At 44.4% G+C, this 18198-nt stretch overlaps 1 protein-coding gene across 1 annotated transcript in view; it reads right to left on the bottom strand.

Annotated features, from left to right (window-relative positions):
• LOC146869199 (proteasome activator complex subunit 1-like) overlaps window positions 1-18198 on the bottom strand; it is a 120994-nt gene that overhangs the window by 96751 nt on the left and 6045 nt on the right. Inside the window, exons 2-3 of the mRNA XM_085643135.1 lie at window positions 14827-14859; window positions 14074-14136 (exon numbers count right to left, since the gene is read on the bottom strand). Coding sequence (XP_085499261.1) covers window positions 14074-14136; window positions 14827-14859 — 96 coding nt within the window. The remainder of the gene's footprint in view (window positions 1-14073; window positions 14137-14826; window positions 14860-18198) is intronic.

Genomic DNA, 18198 nt, shown 5'->3' with positions numbered 1-18198 from the left:
ACTAGAGAAAGTGAAAGATAATTGTGTTCATGATGAATCGAAGATTAATGTTGTTAGAACCAAATCTAGAGGTGAGAGACCACTTACTGGCAACAAACCTAAGAATGAGAAATCATCTTGTGGGGCAATCGACAAATCTAAAGGAAGGCGATGTGGTTCACAAAAAAGTGCATGTTTAAGATGTGGCAAAGTGAACCATTAGGCAAATGATAGATCGTGTCCTGCTAGAAAAGTAAATTATTTAAGTTGTAAGAAAGTGGGTCATTAGGCACGTATATGTAAAGGTTCAGGATCTAAATTTGTAGGGGCAGCTAATAAGGGTGACAAAGCTGATAACGTTGAGGAAGGATGTATTGAGCAGATTTTGTGTGTGTTGGATGAGGATGCCGGAAAAAGTTCTAGGGCATCGGATGATCGATCATTGGTATCTTCCCTTGTTGATCCAGACAAGGATAGAATGTTGTGCGTGAAAGATCCTAAATGGATAATTGAAATTGATGGTCAGCCTTTTTTCATGCTTGTGGATTCAGGAGCTAGATATACCATCGTTGCAGAAGATGATTTTCAAAAGTGTAAAGCTTTTAAGGACACAATTTTATACAAACCTGATGTTAAATTTAAGTCATACAGTGATGGGTCGGTAGAATTATTGGGATTTTTTATTGCAGCAATTGCATATAAGAACAAAGAGATTTTGGTAGGGTGAACATTGCTAATAAAGGCGCCCCATTGTTAGGCCTTATTCATCAGTCTGAAATGGGCATACACTTACATCCAGGGGAGCGTGAACAAGTAGTACTGGGTGATGCCATGGACCAAGAAATAGACATTGCATAAGTGAGTGCGACTTTTCGAAGGAAGGATATTATACAAGCATTTCCTGAGGTGTTTACTAATAAACTGGGCAAGTTAAAAGGTTTTAAACATCAAATAGTATTACGCCGGGGTTGTCTTCCTAAAGTCCACCAGGTACAGAATGTACCAATGGCTGTGAAGGATGATGTCAAAAGTGAGTTAAAAGAACTGGTGGATGCCGGTATCATTGAGGATATAGAATCGTCAGATTGGTCAACACCCATTGTGGTGGTGAGGAAACCAGATCAATCTATTAGATTATGTGTGGACCTTCACGATTGAAACCGTGCTATTTGGGTTGATAGGCACCCCTTGCCCAACATAAATAAAACGATAACTACCGTGGGTAAAAACAAATGGTTTTCAACCATTGACCTATCGGCAGCATATCATCAGAACAAATTGCATGATTCATCTAAACATTTAACTTCTTTAATCACACAATTTGGAGCATACGGATTCAAACGAATGCCATTAGGTTTGGCATCTGCGTATTCTGTTTTTGACTGATGCAAAAAAGATTTAGAGACATGCCTGGAGTTAGTTATTTCGAGGATGACATTTTGATTTTTGCGGTAGGGATGTATGGACCATGATGTGAAATTGATGGAGTTTTAGAAAGACTTCCTCATAATGGCCTGACAGTTAAACAGGAGAAGTGTAAGTTGAGAGTAAACAGTGTAACTTATTGGGGCACGTTATCAATGCCAATGGAGTTAGACCTCACAAAAAGTTAGTAAATAACATTGTCAATACCATAATTCTGGTTTGCAAGGATGAATTAAAATCCTTCTTGGGAGTAATTAAATTTTACGCCAAGTTTGTAAAAAAACGTTGCTGCTAAGACGAAATGTATAAGAAGTTTGCTTAAAAAAATCATGCGAGTATGAAATGTGTCCAAAAAAATTTGACTCGATTAAATTGGAAATTGCTAATGCACCATATTGGAATTGTTTTAACATATGTAAAACTATAGTATTAACTGACGCTAGAGCTTTTGGGTCTAGGTGCGGTGTTATCTCAAATACAAAATGGTGAAGAAGTGGTCATTGCATAAGCTTCATGTACATTTGTCTGAAGGAGAAAAACGATATTCTGTAATTGAGAGAGAAGCCCTTTCAGTTTCCTGGGCTATCGGGCCTTTCAAGACATAAATATGGGGCATACCGTTTGTTATCAAGACTGAGCACAAACCCCACGTTAAGATTTTTTCCACTAAGGGGGTCAGACATTTTGTCTCCGATAATTACCAGATGGGTGACAAATCCTCCCATTGTAATGAGGAGTAAGGTTGCAGAGTGTGGTCACGAAGGGCATCTTGACAGGAGTAAGAACAAAAGAAGGTTGAGAATTGTTTCGGTGGCCAGGCATGGATAAAGATGTTGAAAGTGTAGACAAGGATTGTGAATTGTGCGCCAGTAGCGATAAAAGTTTGAAAACCTGTTCCCAACCCATTCAGCCGGTACAATATCCTGAGACGGCTTGGTCAAAAGTTGAAATGGATGTTATGGGTACCATCGATGTATTGGGTAATTGCAGTAGATTTGTCATGGTAGATTATTACTCAAAATGGTTTTAAGTAGAATTTATGGGAGATGTCACAAGCAAATCAGTTGTAAAATTTATGGAGAAAATGTTTATTCATGATGGTTATCCTGACCAGATCAAGGAGGGTGAATGTTGATATAGAAGCCCTTCATAACAAGCATTGGCATAGCCAATTGGTCTCGCCTTTGGGACCTTATAAGTGTTTAGCCATGCAACAGTTAATGTTGTTGCAGTAAGGAAATTGTGCTGCATAACTAAATACTTATAAGGTCCCAAAGGCGAGACTTATTGGCTATGCCAATGCTTGTTTTGTTTAGAAAGCAGCTCCTTTAGTATTTATTACAGTCCAAGGCTAATCAATTATTAAATTTCGCAATTATTATTATTTTTTAAACTTTGCTGTCTTGATAACATGTTGGATTTATAGATTCTTTTCGTCAAAAAGTAAAGATGTGCACACATGCAAGCTTCCTTACGAAATTATGATATACCCAAAATACTGTCCCATTCTTAAGAGCATCTACTTTGCAATATTTTGCTGCTTAGATTAAAGTGAGACCTATTGGTTTTGCCAATGCTTGTTACGGATTGCATAATTTCCCTGCGTTTGGGAAGGAAGTGACTCCAACATGGCTTGTTGAGCTCATTATCTGCATAGTGCCACAAATTATCTCCTCCACTCTGGCATGCATGGTAACTGTTTTTATTACTCATGCTCGCGGACTACATGAGTCCTGAGTTGGCAGTGCCACCACTTTCATATCTTGTCTACTTCGGGAAGCCTTTATCACAAGGGCACATGGTCTGGCTTTAGTGCTTGCTGCGTTAGCGCAATCTCTTTTTCTAAAGCTCTTACACTCTGACCAGTCTCTTGTCATTGAGCAGGAAAGAGCTAGTAGGCGTAGGTTCTAAAAGGATGTGCTTATTATAGGGGCTCATTATGCCTTACATTATTTAGCTCTTTATAAACTTGTACACCTTCAATTCGGAGGTCGAGTATAAGAATTTCTTAACTTGCCTCACTTATCCGAGAGCATCTACCGCATAACCTTGCTATGCTAAGCGTAGAAACTCCAGGAAAGTAAGGTGGCCAGGGGGTGTCGCCGAAGTTACTTCTGTAGGGTCTTCAAATACGCCCATTATTATTGTTTGCAGATTGAACGAAGTGCTGTTTGTGCGTGTGCTAAACTGAACAGTGTCAACTTAAGCTGTGCACTATTTCAGGCTTTCGTAGTTCCAAAAGAAACTCCCCGAGTTCAATATTTCACTGGTCCCAAACTGCTAGTGGCATGTTCTCCATCTTTGCTCCTAAACGTGGACATCTTGGATATGAACTTCCCTTCCATGTCTCTTATACCAGCGTGCTGCGCATGTCTGTTGGCTTTGGTCTGTTAGCAAAGGTTCACATGGATCATTTGTAGTTTCGAATATCCTTTATGTGAAATACCATGGGGTGCACCACTAGTACAGGGGAGACCAGTCTCAGCAGTATTAATGGCAATCCCCAAGCGTACTCCCTGCAGTTTTCTGCTTCCCTTCCAATGCCAGCCACCTCCCATAGTGCTATTCTCACCCTTATAGGGGGAACTGATCCCTCCCAGAAGAGTAGCATTTCCTCTGTACTAGATTCCCCATCCCAGCACACACCTCGCCACCAACATATGAACTTACTGTCATGGAATGTGGCAGGCTTAGCAAGTAAGATGGCATGTCCTGAATGGGGCTCTTTTGTGGATGCTGCTGATGTGGTTCTATTGCAGGAGACCTGGGCCAGGGAGGTGGTTCATAGAGCCGGGTTTGCTTCCTTTAACATCGCAGCTCGGTGGGGAGGCAAGGGCCGCCCCTCTGGTGGCCTGACAACATGGATAGGTGTACACCTGGGTTGTAGTGTGGATTTGATCCAGACCAATTCGGATGACATCCTTTGTGTCCAATTGTCCTGGCCCAACTCATATAAGCTGGCAGTTGTGAATGTATATTCACGCCCTACTGCTATGGCTAAAGAATCTAACACCGTAGGGGAACTATCATCTTTCCTGGAATCTTTGGACCATGATACTAACTGTGTGATCGCAGGAGATTTTAATTGCCACTTTGAGCCCCTCCCAGGGCTGGGTGAGGGGGCATTGCAGGAAGAAGATGAGTTTTGGGGTATCCCACAGTGTAGGTCCACCTATGCAAAGGCATGGACCCCACTGGCTATCCAGGTTATGACTCTAACCTTGCAGTTTTCAGTTAGGGCGGTTAATGGCCGAATGCCTTCGGACATTCCATCCAAATGCACCTATAATAAAAAAGACCATGAATCCCATCTGGACTATTTTATGGTCCGGACTAGGTTATGGTCCAAAATTATAGATTTGGTGGTCATGAATAGATCAGACAGCGATCATAACGCCCTACTGATGAGAATGGAAATGCCAAACTCTGCTATAGCCCATACGGAACCAACCGCCGATCTAGGATTGGTCCTTACCAACAATAGGAGGAGGGTTAAGTGGGAAACCCTATGTGAAAGGCGGGATGTATTGCCAAGCTTATACTCATCTATTCCCCCCCTGCTCAAGATGGCAAGTGACATCTGGGACAAAGGGCAGTCTGAGGATAACTCTGCACGCTTCCTCACTGTGCACCGGGAATTAGTTGATATCCTTGCAGGCTTTTTAAACCCTATAGTTCCCGACAGGAAACCAAGGACTACCCAGCCCTCCTGGTATAATGCCGCATGCAGGAGTGCTAAAACTGCCTTGATTAATGCTATTAAAACTGGCAGTGATAAGCTAACAATCTGCTCACTTAGGGTTGCCCACAAACAAGTCTTAAAACAGGCAAGGATAGATTGGGATTGGGAGAGATGGGAAAGTTTATCATCAGCCCTTGCTAATAAGGAATTGAACAGATTCTGGGCCATTGTGAATTCTGGGTGCGCGGAACCCCGCAATGCAATCGAAGCTAATCTTGACCCGGGGGTGTGGGAATCCCATTTTAAAACCTTGTACGCTGCCACCTCTGATTTAGATCTCTTGCCTTTTCGGCTTCCGTCTGCGGGGGATGCCGAAGCTTTGGAATTCACTGTAGATGATGTTTCGATTGCCATAGGGAAACTGGCACTGGGTAAAGCACCAGGCATAGATAAGATACCCGGGGATTTGCTCAAAGATCAGCCTAAGATATGGGCACCGTACCTTTGTGCACTTTTTAACTCAATTTTGCACGGCACGGAGGTCCCTGATTCGTGGCTGGGAGCGGAAATTGTACCGATATATAAGAAGGGTTCTCCCTTGCTCCCCGTTAATTATAGGCCTATCAGCCTCATTGACGTCCCCCAAAAAATAATGGCAAGACTTATTTTAGATCGCTTGCAGGACTGGATCAATGAGAATGATATCCTTTCTCCCTATCAGGCTGGCTTCAGAAGCAAAACATCTACCATGGATCAGATCTTCCGCCTAGTAATGTTGTATTGGAAGACTGTGGCGTTGGAGGGTGGCAGTCTCCACATGGTATTTGTTGATTTACGCTCTGCGTTTGACACTGTTCCTAGGGGCAAACTTTGGGCTGTTCTACGCGATCTAGGTGTACCCATCTCCCTATTGGGTATATTGGTGAGGTTACATACCGAGAATTTTGCCCAGGTCAGGTGTGCAAGAGGAGGTGTACTGTCTGACAGGTTTGCTGTAAACAAGGGAGTCAGGCAAGGGTGTGTCTTGGCCCCTACTCTCTTCTGTATTTACGTGAATGGACTGATTGCCAGCCTGGACGCAGTCCCTAACAACGATGCACCCAGGTTGGCAGGTAGGAAAGTAGCAGCTATAATGTTTGCGGATGACACCCTGCTCCTTTCCAAAACACCAATGGGCATTCAACGTATATTGGAGGGATTCAGCAACTTCTGTAGGGAGCACGGACTACAGATCAATGTAGATAAGACCAAATACATGATTTTTAATCCCCCAACACACACTAGGCCACCACCTACCCTTGATTCAGTCGCACTTGAGAGAGTTCACACCTTTCAATATCTTGGTGTTACCCTAGGTGAAAAACTTTCCTGGGGCCCACATCTTGCAAAATCCCAACTTAAACTGACCCAAATATCTGGGGGAATATTAAAGATGACAAATGCCTCTACTTTTAAACCCATCAGCCCTAGTCTTGAAATCTACAAGATGAGGGCCAGAGCGGCTGCACTATACGGAGGGGAACTATGGGGGCACGTTACTAGACCAGGATTGTCTAAAGTTGAGAACAACTTCTTGAGACAACTGCTCGCGCTCCCCCAAAGTACACCCCTACTACCGCTGAGGCTTGACTTAGGTATTCTTCCCATCCAGGAGGAACTAGCCATCAAACCTCTCAGGTTTTGGAGGAGGATCTGGCTGACCCCTGAGTTGGAGCAGTATAAAACAGAGCTCCAAGAAATACTGAGATTAGGTAGGGCAGCACATATCCCCTGGCTTTCCTATATCAAAGATGAATTTATGAACATGGGTCTTGCAGATATGTGGGTGAACCCAGCAATAGCTTGCAGAGAGATCTCAGGGAAAACATTCACTGAGTTATACAGATCTCGATGTTCTAATGCGTGGCTCCATGATTCAAAGAATGGTACCATGGTGAAAGCATTCATTGAGATCAAATCTGTTTATTCATTTGAAGATTTCATGGATGTAATTTTCCCTGTTATGGCTAGGAAGCTATATATACAATGGAGGTTTGGTGCACTTCCCCTAGCGTGTTTAACAAGCAAATGGTACCCGACTAGGTCCTCACATTGTATTGGCTGTGGCATGAGTAAAGAGGATGAAAGCCACATCCTTTTTTTCTGTCCTCTCTATACTAGAGCGAGGCAGAATTGGATTGTACCTATCTGTAGGAACCTTGGATTTAGGAAATGTTCCGACGCACTAAGGGTTTTTAAGACTGAAACTGCAGGTCACATTGTATTTGCCTTAGCCAAGTATCTGCACGCTTTCTGGATTAAAAGGAGTTTTATACTATCTAATACCGCCTAGTAGCCGGGCATGTTTCTGCTTGTGTAAACTCAGTTCCAGATACAATGCTGTGTCTAACACTAATATTAACACTGACATTGATTTACATTTCTGATTTGCATTGTCTATGTCATTTTAGGTGCTCTTTTTTAATATTGTAATTTTAATGTGTATAATATGCTGTGTACTCTTTTATGGCTGAAATATTGCCGAAATAAAGATTTAAAGAAGAAAGAAATACTTTACACCTGTTGTGTTTGCATGAGAAATAGAAGTGTTACTGAGAAATGCATCCCCTCTATGTGTACATCAGCCATCCTTCCATTATTTGATGTTAATTAACAAGGCTGCCCTTCTAAAATTTGGGGGTCCTGATACAGGTGTCGATTCTGCATAAGACATGCACCTCCTTATCTTCTGGGATACTTGAAGCCACTGATGTAGCATCAGTTTAACAAGGAACCGAGCATTGCTTTTGGGTCTAGTTGGTTTCAGCACCACCTGAAATATGATTCAATACCTTAGGATACAAAAAGGGAAGCAAAGGAAGTAAAAAAAAAAGAAAAAAAGAAAAAAGTAAAACGGCATAATCCCACATGAATGAATGAAGTTATATTTATATAGCGCGTAGCTACCCGGAGGCCTCGTAGCACATTGCACTGTAGAGGTAGAAGCTGTCTCTTTACATTCATGTTGCTCATCTGTTTTTCAATGGGATTTACACTGTTTGTTTTTCTCGCATTACCTGGCTTCTATTCTCCCTACAGTCCATGGCCTCCTTTCAAGTCCAGCCTCAATGGTCGAGAGCCACAACTTGAATAAACGGTCTCACTGAGGATATTCACAAGATGACTCCATGTATCGCTCTCAAAATTCCAAAAAAAGCACCGACCAGCTTCTTGTGTGGCTAAAAAGCAAAATCATTGCCGAAGCCATCAAATCTCGCCTTTGGGATTTATTTGCTTTGCCAATGTCTTTTAGCCATGATGGTGAAAAGATTATTAAAAAAAAAAAAAAATTTAAAAAAAGGAATGAAGCAACTGCATCGTTTTGAAGAAGTGCACATGCTCTGGTGTGCACGCACCCCTATAAAATATTGAGAGCAGCCGCCTAGATAGAGCAGTATCTGGTTCTTCCAGCACATCACAATTTGTCGTTTAGCCTACATCGTTGGATCTGCAATCTTGCATGCTAATCTCAGTTTTTTTGATCACAGTAGTAGTCCCAGCAACTCGCCTTAAGTTCCAGGACTATGACCTCCCTTACACACTCAAAACTGCTCTCCAATAAGCTCGAAATCCCGTACAGAACCTGAACGTGTAAACTAGGTCCGCTCCAGACGTCCCACATCTCTGACATCTATTAGCCAAGACTGGGAACATCTTGTGGAACCGATTCGGAGTGAGATACATACAGTGGAGTATGGAAATGACTGCAACTTAAAAGCAGGCATTACAGGCCACTTATTTTGGATTAGCAACTATGTTTTCCACTTATTATCTGTTATTTCCTCGTCCATGTCTTTCTCCCTTAGACGTTTTAGTCATGACTAGCATAGTCAGTAACGAGTTCAGCACTATATGCCTGGGTGGTAATAATGTTTACAAACCCCAGGTTGTCAGGATTTCTTCCACTGTTGAATTTAAGGAAAGGAAGTGTCCAACTCCCAGACAAGTGTTATGTTGGAGCGACTGAAATGTAAGCAACCTTCCTTCCATCACTAGGCCTACAAACTGCATCACAATAGCTGCATTCTAGGCCCTAAAATCAATGCGTTGAGTCAGCTTTGAAAAAGCCAGAAATGGCCACAATAACAATTTCTCAGCGAATGAGGTCTTCATACCAGTTGGCAAGAACTTCCTGAGCTTGCTGAGTCACGTCACTGTCTTCAAACTTGTGTATCCTGCGCACAGTCATTTGGGTACAAGCAAAACCTCCACTGGCGTCACGCATCTACAGTCTCGTTCTACATACAACAGGTCCAATCTACATACAACAGGTCCAATGCCTCAAAGACCGTCAGCCATTTAGCAACCAACTGTAGGTGCTCTGCTGAGAAATAAAGCTCCAGATCTTGAGCACTCAGGCCACCCTCTGCCCTCGGTGGCTGTGCTTTCCTCAATGAGCTTCAATAGTGTTGCTCACCCATATCAAATTCGCCAGAAGTCCATTCACCTTACCAAATAACTGCAGCGCCAAATTAACTGGTATTACTGTCAATCAAACAGAGCAGCCTTTGTATGAAGAGCTTTCCTGCTTTGTACCGATCTGCACAAATCTCAACCGTCATCCCTACTGTTTCCATGTCAGAAAAAGCTTGGAACGTATTGTGCCTGGACAAGCTTGGCAACATCACCCGTGACCATCACGGACTGCATTTAATGGAAACATACAGAGCTGTGCTTATTCCTCTCTTAAGATGGAAAATCCACTATAACAGTACACACAGCACAGGATAGAAGGGTAAAGTGCCTTGTGCAATTGTGCAAATGGCCCACAGAAACACAGTCCTCGCACTACTTTAAAAACACAAAGACCTGTCCAACATTCAAGGTCGCTAAACCACTTCACCGGTTAATGGGTATTTGCCTCTTGGCTAATATTAGTGCATGCCCCATATACTTAGTGGTCACCTTGCGTTTGGCCGGTCTCAGGCAAAGACCCAAAAGGGACGTAGTAGGAGATAGTGCGGCCAGTGATATAATTAACAGATGTCACTAAGTCTGTCCAGAATTCAGTAAGGGGGGACAGTCGCACAACATGTGTAACAGCTAAGCACCCACCTCACCACATCTAGGGCATGCGACCGGTGTAGTACGGAAAAATATGTTTATCTTGCCTGGGGTGAGAGAAGCCCAGTGCCGGAAGTTTATTAAATTAAAACGCGCTTTCTTGGACACCCGGTGGGTATTAGTGACCCCTCTTGCCCAATCTCCATCTGACAATGGGGTACCTATATCTGTTGCCCATTTGTCTGGTAGATCATGATGGGGGGGGCGAACACGTCCTCCTGCTGTATGTTATAAAGTCCCGCAATAGCTTTGTGCCTACCAGATGTTGTGCACATTATGCAACAACCCTTGTGTGCTTTGGGTTCAGCATGGCCATTCTCCCCCTCATGTCCTACGTAGCGCCGCTGAGTGCCTCAAAACTTAGGTGGTGGTCAGACCAGTCGATGGGCATGATGGATCAAAGGGAGACAAGTTAATTTCCAGTGATTACTGCATCAAGAGTAGATTCTTTATTATAGGTCTCTTTGTTGCAGAGATGCTTAGGGTTATTAATTTCAAGGAGGTTTATCGGATTAAGGACTATGACGTCTTCAGTGTCATTCCAGTGCACGTTAAAGTCACCTAGAAGCACATATTTGGTGTCAATAAGGGAGAACTGTATTATTAGGTTGGTTATTTCTTCAGAAAAAGTAGGGAATCACCAGGGGGTGGTAGATAGTGTGAACTACGATAGGAGTAGAGCCATTTGACGGGGGTTCAACTGAGAGATATTCAAAGGTTGCGTAGTCCACGGTTTCCAATGTGTTAAGGCAAATGTTATTTTTGTGGATTATTGCAGGCCCACCTCCTATTCCTTTTGGTCTGTCCTGTCTAATGACAATAAACAAGGGGGAGTGAGTAAGTGTTGTGTGGGGGCCGAATGTGCGTTAAGTCAGGTTTCCGCTAGGAAAGCAATGTCAATACCGTCAGCTAGTATGGTTTCAGCTATTTCTGACACGTGTTTGGCTGCAGATATGCAGTTAAGAAGAATGCAGGCGATAATGGTGGAAAATACGCCTAACTGATAAGAGAAGCTAACCGATGCCCTGCGATAATGGACTAAGGATTTTGATTCCAGTTGCCGCAAGGATTATGATGGGTCTCTCCAGGGCCAGTGGCTCCCATATGCCCCCGGAGGATCAGTTGCTGACAAAACCTGAATTCCACTGCTCCCTCACAGGTGTTCTGCAAGACAACCAGGAGGCACTGAGGCATGAGGAGTGCAGAAAGGAGGGTGCTTTGCTGGATAATTACAAAGGAGGTGCCTAATATGCAGCGCCAGGAACAGGCAGAGGAGAAGGCGGCAGCAGGGAGCCAACACATCCAGTTCCATGCAGAATACGCCCCATTAGAGGTCAGGAGGCCTGTTGAAAATGCTCAGGATGGCTAGAGCTTGCCACCAGGAGCACAATAAGCTTCCAGAGCCATTCTTATAATAGGGAGAAGGGGGCCCTCTCCCCGAGCCTCTTTAAGGGTTCGAGGGCCCCATCCCCGGGCCTTTTCCAGGTGCGGGGGCGCATTGGGCCCCCCGGGGTCCCTAGGAGGCCTGAGGCACCCCATCCGCCGGGCCCGATCAAAGCAGTGTCCAAGGGACCCCATCCCCCGGGACACTGCTGTTTCCTGCCAGGTAGAGTGCAAGCATATCCCCAAAATTTGTTGACTAAAGACCCAGCCGTCAGCTCCTAATAGTTTTGCCTACATATAGGCATTAAAAAAAAATTAAGAATTTGCCTGTCTCCCGCCACGGTGGTGGCTGGGGGGGGGGGGGAAGGGAGGGGGGGGGTGGGGGTGACCGCTGGGTCCCTGGTGCTCCACTATAATCCCCAAAAAGCAAGGAGGCTGTGGGTACCCAGTTGGACACCGACTGCGGGAACAAAAAAATACTGTCTCCCGCTGGCTTGAACCTGTATTAGGGCTGGCTGGGGAGCTAGCAGGGGTCATTGTGGCTCCCCCCGCGACCCTCAACGTTTGAACATATTCTGGGTGCCCCGGGTGGGCACCCACTTTAAAAAAATAATAATAATCATAAATGAGTGGCCGGAGCAGTGTTCATTTCTTACTCACTGCTCCGTATAAGGAGCAGTCCGCAATGCATTAGAGCTTTGTTCTTTTTTTCTTTTATATTTTTTCTTCTTGGTGTTGACCCTGGAAGGAACGGGGCACCGCCAATCATTCTTTTTAATGTTGTGGTGGGCTGCAGTGAGTGCAGCAGCCCCCAGTTACATTTAGAACAAAAAAAACAGTTAATCTCCTGGGTCATTGAATCCATGACCCCCATGAAAGCTAACGTATGTTTTTTTTAAAAACACTCCACGCTGGAGCTGTATGCTCTTCAGCTGGAATGCAGCGCCCCCTTGTGTTTGGTTCTATGGCTGTATGTTGTGATATGAAACATTTTTTAAAAACTCATATACTTTTTTTTAATAAGGCTTTACTGTAAATATTTTATGACAATCACATTAATTAAGCACTGTAATGTGTGAATGTATCAAATATACATCTGATTATATTTATTATTGGCTTTTTGTCAAAGAAAATAGGCCTGCTTTATATATGTTGATAAGCTGACCCCTTGATAAAGCCAATATGCCCACTTTTTTGTTGTTGTTGCTTTTTTACCCTATGACAAAATCAGTAGGGCCTGCCTTACTTAAAATGACACCCTTTTTATGGTTACATCACACTATCGGTCATGCATGCCCGAAAGCGGCTGATCCTGCATCAAGCCCCTGCGCTCAACTCTGCGCATGGCCCTATGGGGGAGAGGGTTTGAGTAAAGGACCTGGCCACAGGGCGAGCCATGCCCCTAACCCCAAGCCATACACAGGCAAAGGCCATACGAAGGGGGATTTGGGCACCCCCGGGGGTTGGGTACCTGCCCAACTCCGCGCCACTCACAGCCATAGGCTGTGCGCGTTGAGTGTTTGGGCAACCAAACCACGCTGTGCATGGCAATTGATGTCTTACTTTACTTTAAAAAACACACAAATTCACAGAAAAACCAAAAGTTCAAGTGACGTGGTAGTTATGAACTGTAATATCTTACTTAAAAAAAATTTTTTTTTACATCTTGTACATTCACCAAAAAACACACAATGGTTAAAGGGAGATTATAGTTAAGTGAAAGCGTCACTGAAATTCACCAGTTACAGTTATCTCAAGTAACTACAACTCATGTCCTAAAGTAACTTTACCTCATACCCTCGCCATGCACTGCTAATTATACCTCACATATTACATATTCGTGACATGTTCTATGACATCACTGATAACACCGCAACATCCAAAATGACATCAACAATACCAATACTGCATGGCAGGGTGGAGAATTATAGTTACATAAGGGCATGAGTTATAATTACTTGAGAGTACTATAAAAGAGACATTTCAGTGGTTTTGTTTGTTTAGAACAGTATGTTTTAACTGACATTTTCACCTAACTATGGAGTCTTGTTAACTTCTGTTTTTTTCAGTGAATTTCTAAGTTTTTTAAAATTTAATGTACACACAATGGTTGGCTTAAGAAACTTATCCTAATAAAAGGGCTTCTTCCGCTTCTTTTAGGGGGTCTGCAATTTGTTGAGTCGTCTCGCCCAAAGGGAGGTGTGATGGGGCATACCTGGGAATGTTCTCCATATGTGAGTCAGTCTGTCAAACTTTGCTCTGCAGCTCCTCCAGCTAGGGCACTACATCTTACAACCAGGCTTTTTGGGTCTGCTGCAAGAGCACTAGTTAACTCCATCCCGAACACGAGTCCAGCAGTCAGGACAATGGAATTGAACTGAAACAGAAGGGCTTCCAGCAAGCCGCACCACTTGGGCATCATCGCCATGCAACTGAATTAGTGCTTTGGGAGGAAGGAGTGGAAATTTAACTTGGAGATATGGCAAGGACATCTTACACACCTTCAACAAATTGTCCAGCTCGCAGATCTTTTTAGGAAAGTCAGCTCCAACCAGGGCCTGGGTCTAAAGAAAAACAAAAACACCTGATGACCAAAAGGCACTGGAGCAAGAAGAAAATACAGACGGGGCACTGCTGCGTGCAAGGGGAGTACTCTGAGGGAACAGCTGAGATGAAGCTCAACCTGTTCAGGCTGCCGTACTGATAGAAGAAACCACAGAGACAGGGCATTGCTGGAAGAAGGTTGTTCAAGGGAAATGCTGGAGGGAATCTCACACTTAGGGAACTGCTGGGAGTAGATGAACACTGAAGATACTGCTGGAGGATAGTTCACATTTAAAGCACTGCTGGGAGGAGGCTTCCACTGAGGGACCTGCTGGAAGGTCGCTCGCACCGAGGGCACAGCTGAAAGTATGCTTACATTGAAGACACTGATGAAGGGAGGTTTGCCCTGAGGCCACTGGTGGAAGAAAGCTTCCACTGAAAGCACTACAGGAAGGTGGTTAAGGTGGTTCCAACTGTTGGCACTTGTGGAAAGAGGCTAGCACGGATAGCACTGCTGGAAGGAGACAGTGCTGGGAGAAAGCTTACACTGAAGACACTGCTGGAAACAGGCTCGCACTGAGGGCACAGCTGGAAGGAGGCTCAGACTAAGGGCAATAATTGGAGGTACCGTATACAGAGGGCACTGTTGGTGAGAATCTCCAATTAAAGGCACTCTGGGGGTGGAATTCCACTCTGGGACCGCCTCTTACCTCTGCGTTCAATTCCTTCCAAAACCCTTCCACCTGTGAACAAAGAAAGGAACACTGTTAGAAGTATGAAGCGCAAAGCGGGCACAAAGCAGGCAGCATCTGCCTAACAAGGTACGATGTGCTGTCTGCAGTACAGCTTGAGGTATGAGGTACAGTGTTGACCACAGAATGGAGTGAGACTGTGACATGCAGCCTTGTGATGTTTGAAATGCAATCTGACTTGGGGCAATGTTTCAGGACCAGAGGTTTGGAAGGAAAGATGTGAGGAGCGGTCTTGTATGAAGGGTACATGTGAAGTGCAGCATGTACTGCTGGGAGAGGTGTGAGGTGCAGTCTAGCCACCAAGGTAGAGTAAAGGAGGAGCTAGGCAGCACAGCAAGTTCTAGGATGCAGTGTGAGATGTGGGGTTTACTCAGTCTGAACAGCAGGGTGAGGTGTGAACTTTAGTCTAGGCTGTGGATCACAGGATTTGGTGTACTTTGGGCACCACAGAACACTGCAGGCTGGGCTGCCTGGTTACATGCGAGCTGCAATCTTGTTGCATGGTGAAGTGTGATATGTAACAAGGCTGAAGCACAGTGGGAGTCATGGCCCTTCCCCACACTCAACAATGGGAATAAATAGCATATTACACTCGGCACATCTGCATACTTGCTATTCTACATGCACACAAACATACAGGTTGATGTCTCATTCCATAGCATCTTTAATAAAGTCCCCCTTGAATAGCGAGCAACAAGCTTGAGAGGAAGAAATATTTAGGTTGACAGCTATGAGCATGCAATATTTGGTGTGAATTTAGTCAAACAGTTCAAAAGTTATAAGGGGTCTTTTCACTCACCGATAAAATGGGATTCCCTATAGAAGTTTTTTTTGCATACATAACTCCTAAACGGATGACTGGATAGTCAACATTATTTTATGGGTAAGCACCATTTCCATCATTCAGTGCCTTTTCTTAGTTTGGTTAAAACCAGTTAAGTTTATTTTAAAGTTATACAGCAAAATGACTGAGTTCAATGGGCATGTCAAAGTATATGGAAAACATTTGGAGGAATGAAAAAAAAATGAGACTAAACAAGCATTGGCATAGCCAATAGGTCTCGCCTTTGGGACCTTATAAGTGTTTAGCCATGCAATAGTTGATGTTGTTGCACCAAGGATATTGTGCTGGATAACTAAACACTTATAAAGTCCCAAAGGCGAGACCTGTAGGCTATGCCAATGCTTGTTTTCCTAAAGTCGCGCAGGCCAGCCAGAACTCGATGTTCTCCTCGCTGAACTCCCGACTTAAGGAAGGCCATGAAAGCCGTGACACCATCTGTTGGGAAAGAAAGGACCTGGTGTAAGTCATCTGGAAATGAGCCGCAGTTCAGATAACCCCCTAAAAGGCACTACCCGCCCCGCCACCTGGTGCACTGCCTAATATCTGAAGTGGCTTGGTACTGGCAAACTCAACGCTTAATTAGCGGCTCAAGATCACACGTCGCCTTAGCGTGAAGCTAGTTTCTTAGCCCAGAAATCCATTGACAACCATCAATAAAAGTAGTTAAATAAAAATGAGTTAATTTGTTAGCCCATGGCGAGCTCCCAGTGTAACGGGCAAGTAGATTAAATGGCCTTTACCGGATCTGTTAAAACTGGCTAAGCATACAAAACTATTTTACTCTCGTGGGTAACGCTAGGTAACCAAGCCTCAAAGTACTCTACAATATCGGACAGGAGAAGGTCTGTGGGAAGCAAGACAAAGGCAGGGTTAATTTATTAGACGGCGTAGCTAAATATATCAAACACAATGTCAGAGGAAAGGCATCGCAAGATTCTGATGGCACGAGGACGCGGGAGGCCATGGCGCCTTGACAATGCCAGCCGAACCCCGAGATGCAACATTTACACACAAGGTAAGGGCGCTCTCTTACCCGCAGCAGGCGTACTTTTTGCCCTTCTTGCCATGGACGGTTTTCGGGGGGGGTCGTTGGAAGCGGGGGAATATTGCAGGAAGTAGTTCAGACGGGCTTTCCAATCGTCATAGCGATCACGATCGCTGTGAAAGTGATCGCGATGACGCAGAAAGGCGTTCATGAGTACTGCTGGCTCGCCTAGCGCATGGCTGCTGCGTACGTGCACGCTCACGTGCACGCAAGCGCTGGGCCAGCCAGCAGCACTTAAAAAACTCACATGCAAAATGTCTCTCCAAGCCAGCGCATGCGCTGGGCTCAGCGAGACCTAAAAATGTATCAGGAGTGTCGAAGCTGCATTATTCATGAGTCAGTATTCCCATCCACTTATGAATATTTCTTCCTGGACGGTCTCACAGGCCGAGGAGACAAAACATAAGGCCTTCAGCCCCTGCCCAGGACCACTGGGCTATACACAAAATACCCATGACTTGCCTAATGACAGGGAACTTAATTTCCACGCTGGCCTATTTGCCATCACCCATGATCTATTTGCAAACAGGGGGAAGGGATGAGTGCAGATCACCACCTCCTCCGTGGCCCACAGTGTTGTGCTGGTCAGAAAAGCATTGTACAATTGTTTAGCTCCTCCTCACCTTTGGGCAAGGCGAAGCGGTAGGAGAGGGCAATGGGTACACCACCCAAACCTTTAGGTAGGGTGATGTGGGATGCTGGCACACACTAGCCCTGAAAACAGACAAAAGATGGGAGAAATGCTTGTAAATAGTATAAACCACTGGCAGTCGCTTTGGGTAAAATTCTAACTCATTGTTCTTTGTCCACTGTGCCACTCAAAACAGATGCCCACCTTATAAAAATCAGTACTGGCGGAGCTGCTCATGAGAGTACATTCCAAACTGCCTGCTAAAGCACACTTCTGAAGGGAACACAAGTAACCCAGACATGTTCTGGCCTTTTTTGGTCTTATAAAGAGCTTTAGCCTGGATCCTTTGTCACGGAGCGCAAGGGACCCAAGTTTGGGACACTACTTGACACCTTGGGGGTTTCACCAAAAACACAAAATGTGGACGAAGAAATGCTGGCAAATAGTCTAAACCACTGGTAATCGCTTCGACTCACATTCCAACCCATTGTTTTTCACCCGATGGGCCACTCTAGAATGAGGCCTGCCTTATGCAAAGAGCCAATATCGGGGTTCTTAGAACAAAAGAGAGACCAGGCTGCAGCAACAGTCAGGAGCACAGAGCATAATGCTGGCACAATGAATATGTAGGTTTGTTTACGGGATTTCTATAGCACAAACCTATCCAAAAGGCAACAAAGCACTGTACATGGTCAAAAGCAAGCTTAAAATCAGCAATTAAAAGGAGAGAAGGCAGAGTTGTGGATGGTGAATACACAGGTGGTATAGTATTCTTTAAAGAGGTATGTCTTCATTTTGCTCCTAAATTGA

This window comes from Triturus cristatus, chromosome 1_1 (genome assembly GCF_964204655.1).
Source record: "Triturus cristatus chromosome 1_1, aTriCri1.1, whole genome shotgun sequence".
In the NCBI taxonomy this organism is placed as follows: domain Eukaryota; kingdom Metazoa; phylum Chordata; class Amphibia; order Caudata; family Salamandridae; genus Triturus; species Triturus cristatus.
Note: the sequence above shows the minus strand (reverse complement) of the source record. Positions and strands in the feature narration are given on the sequence as shown.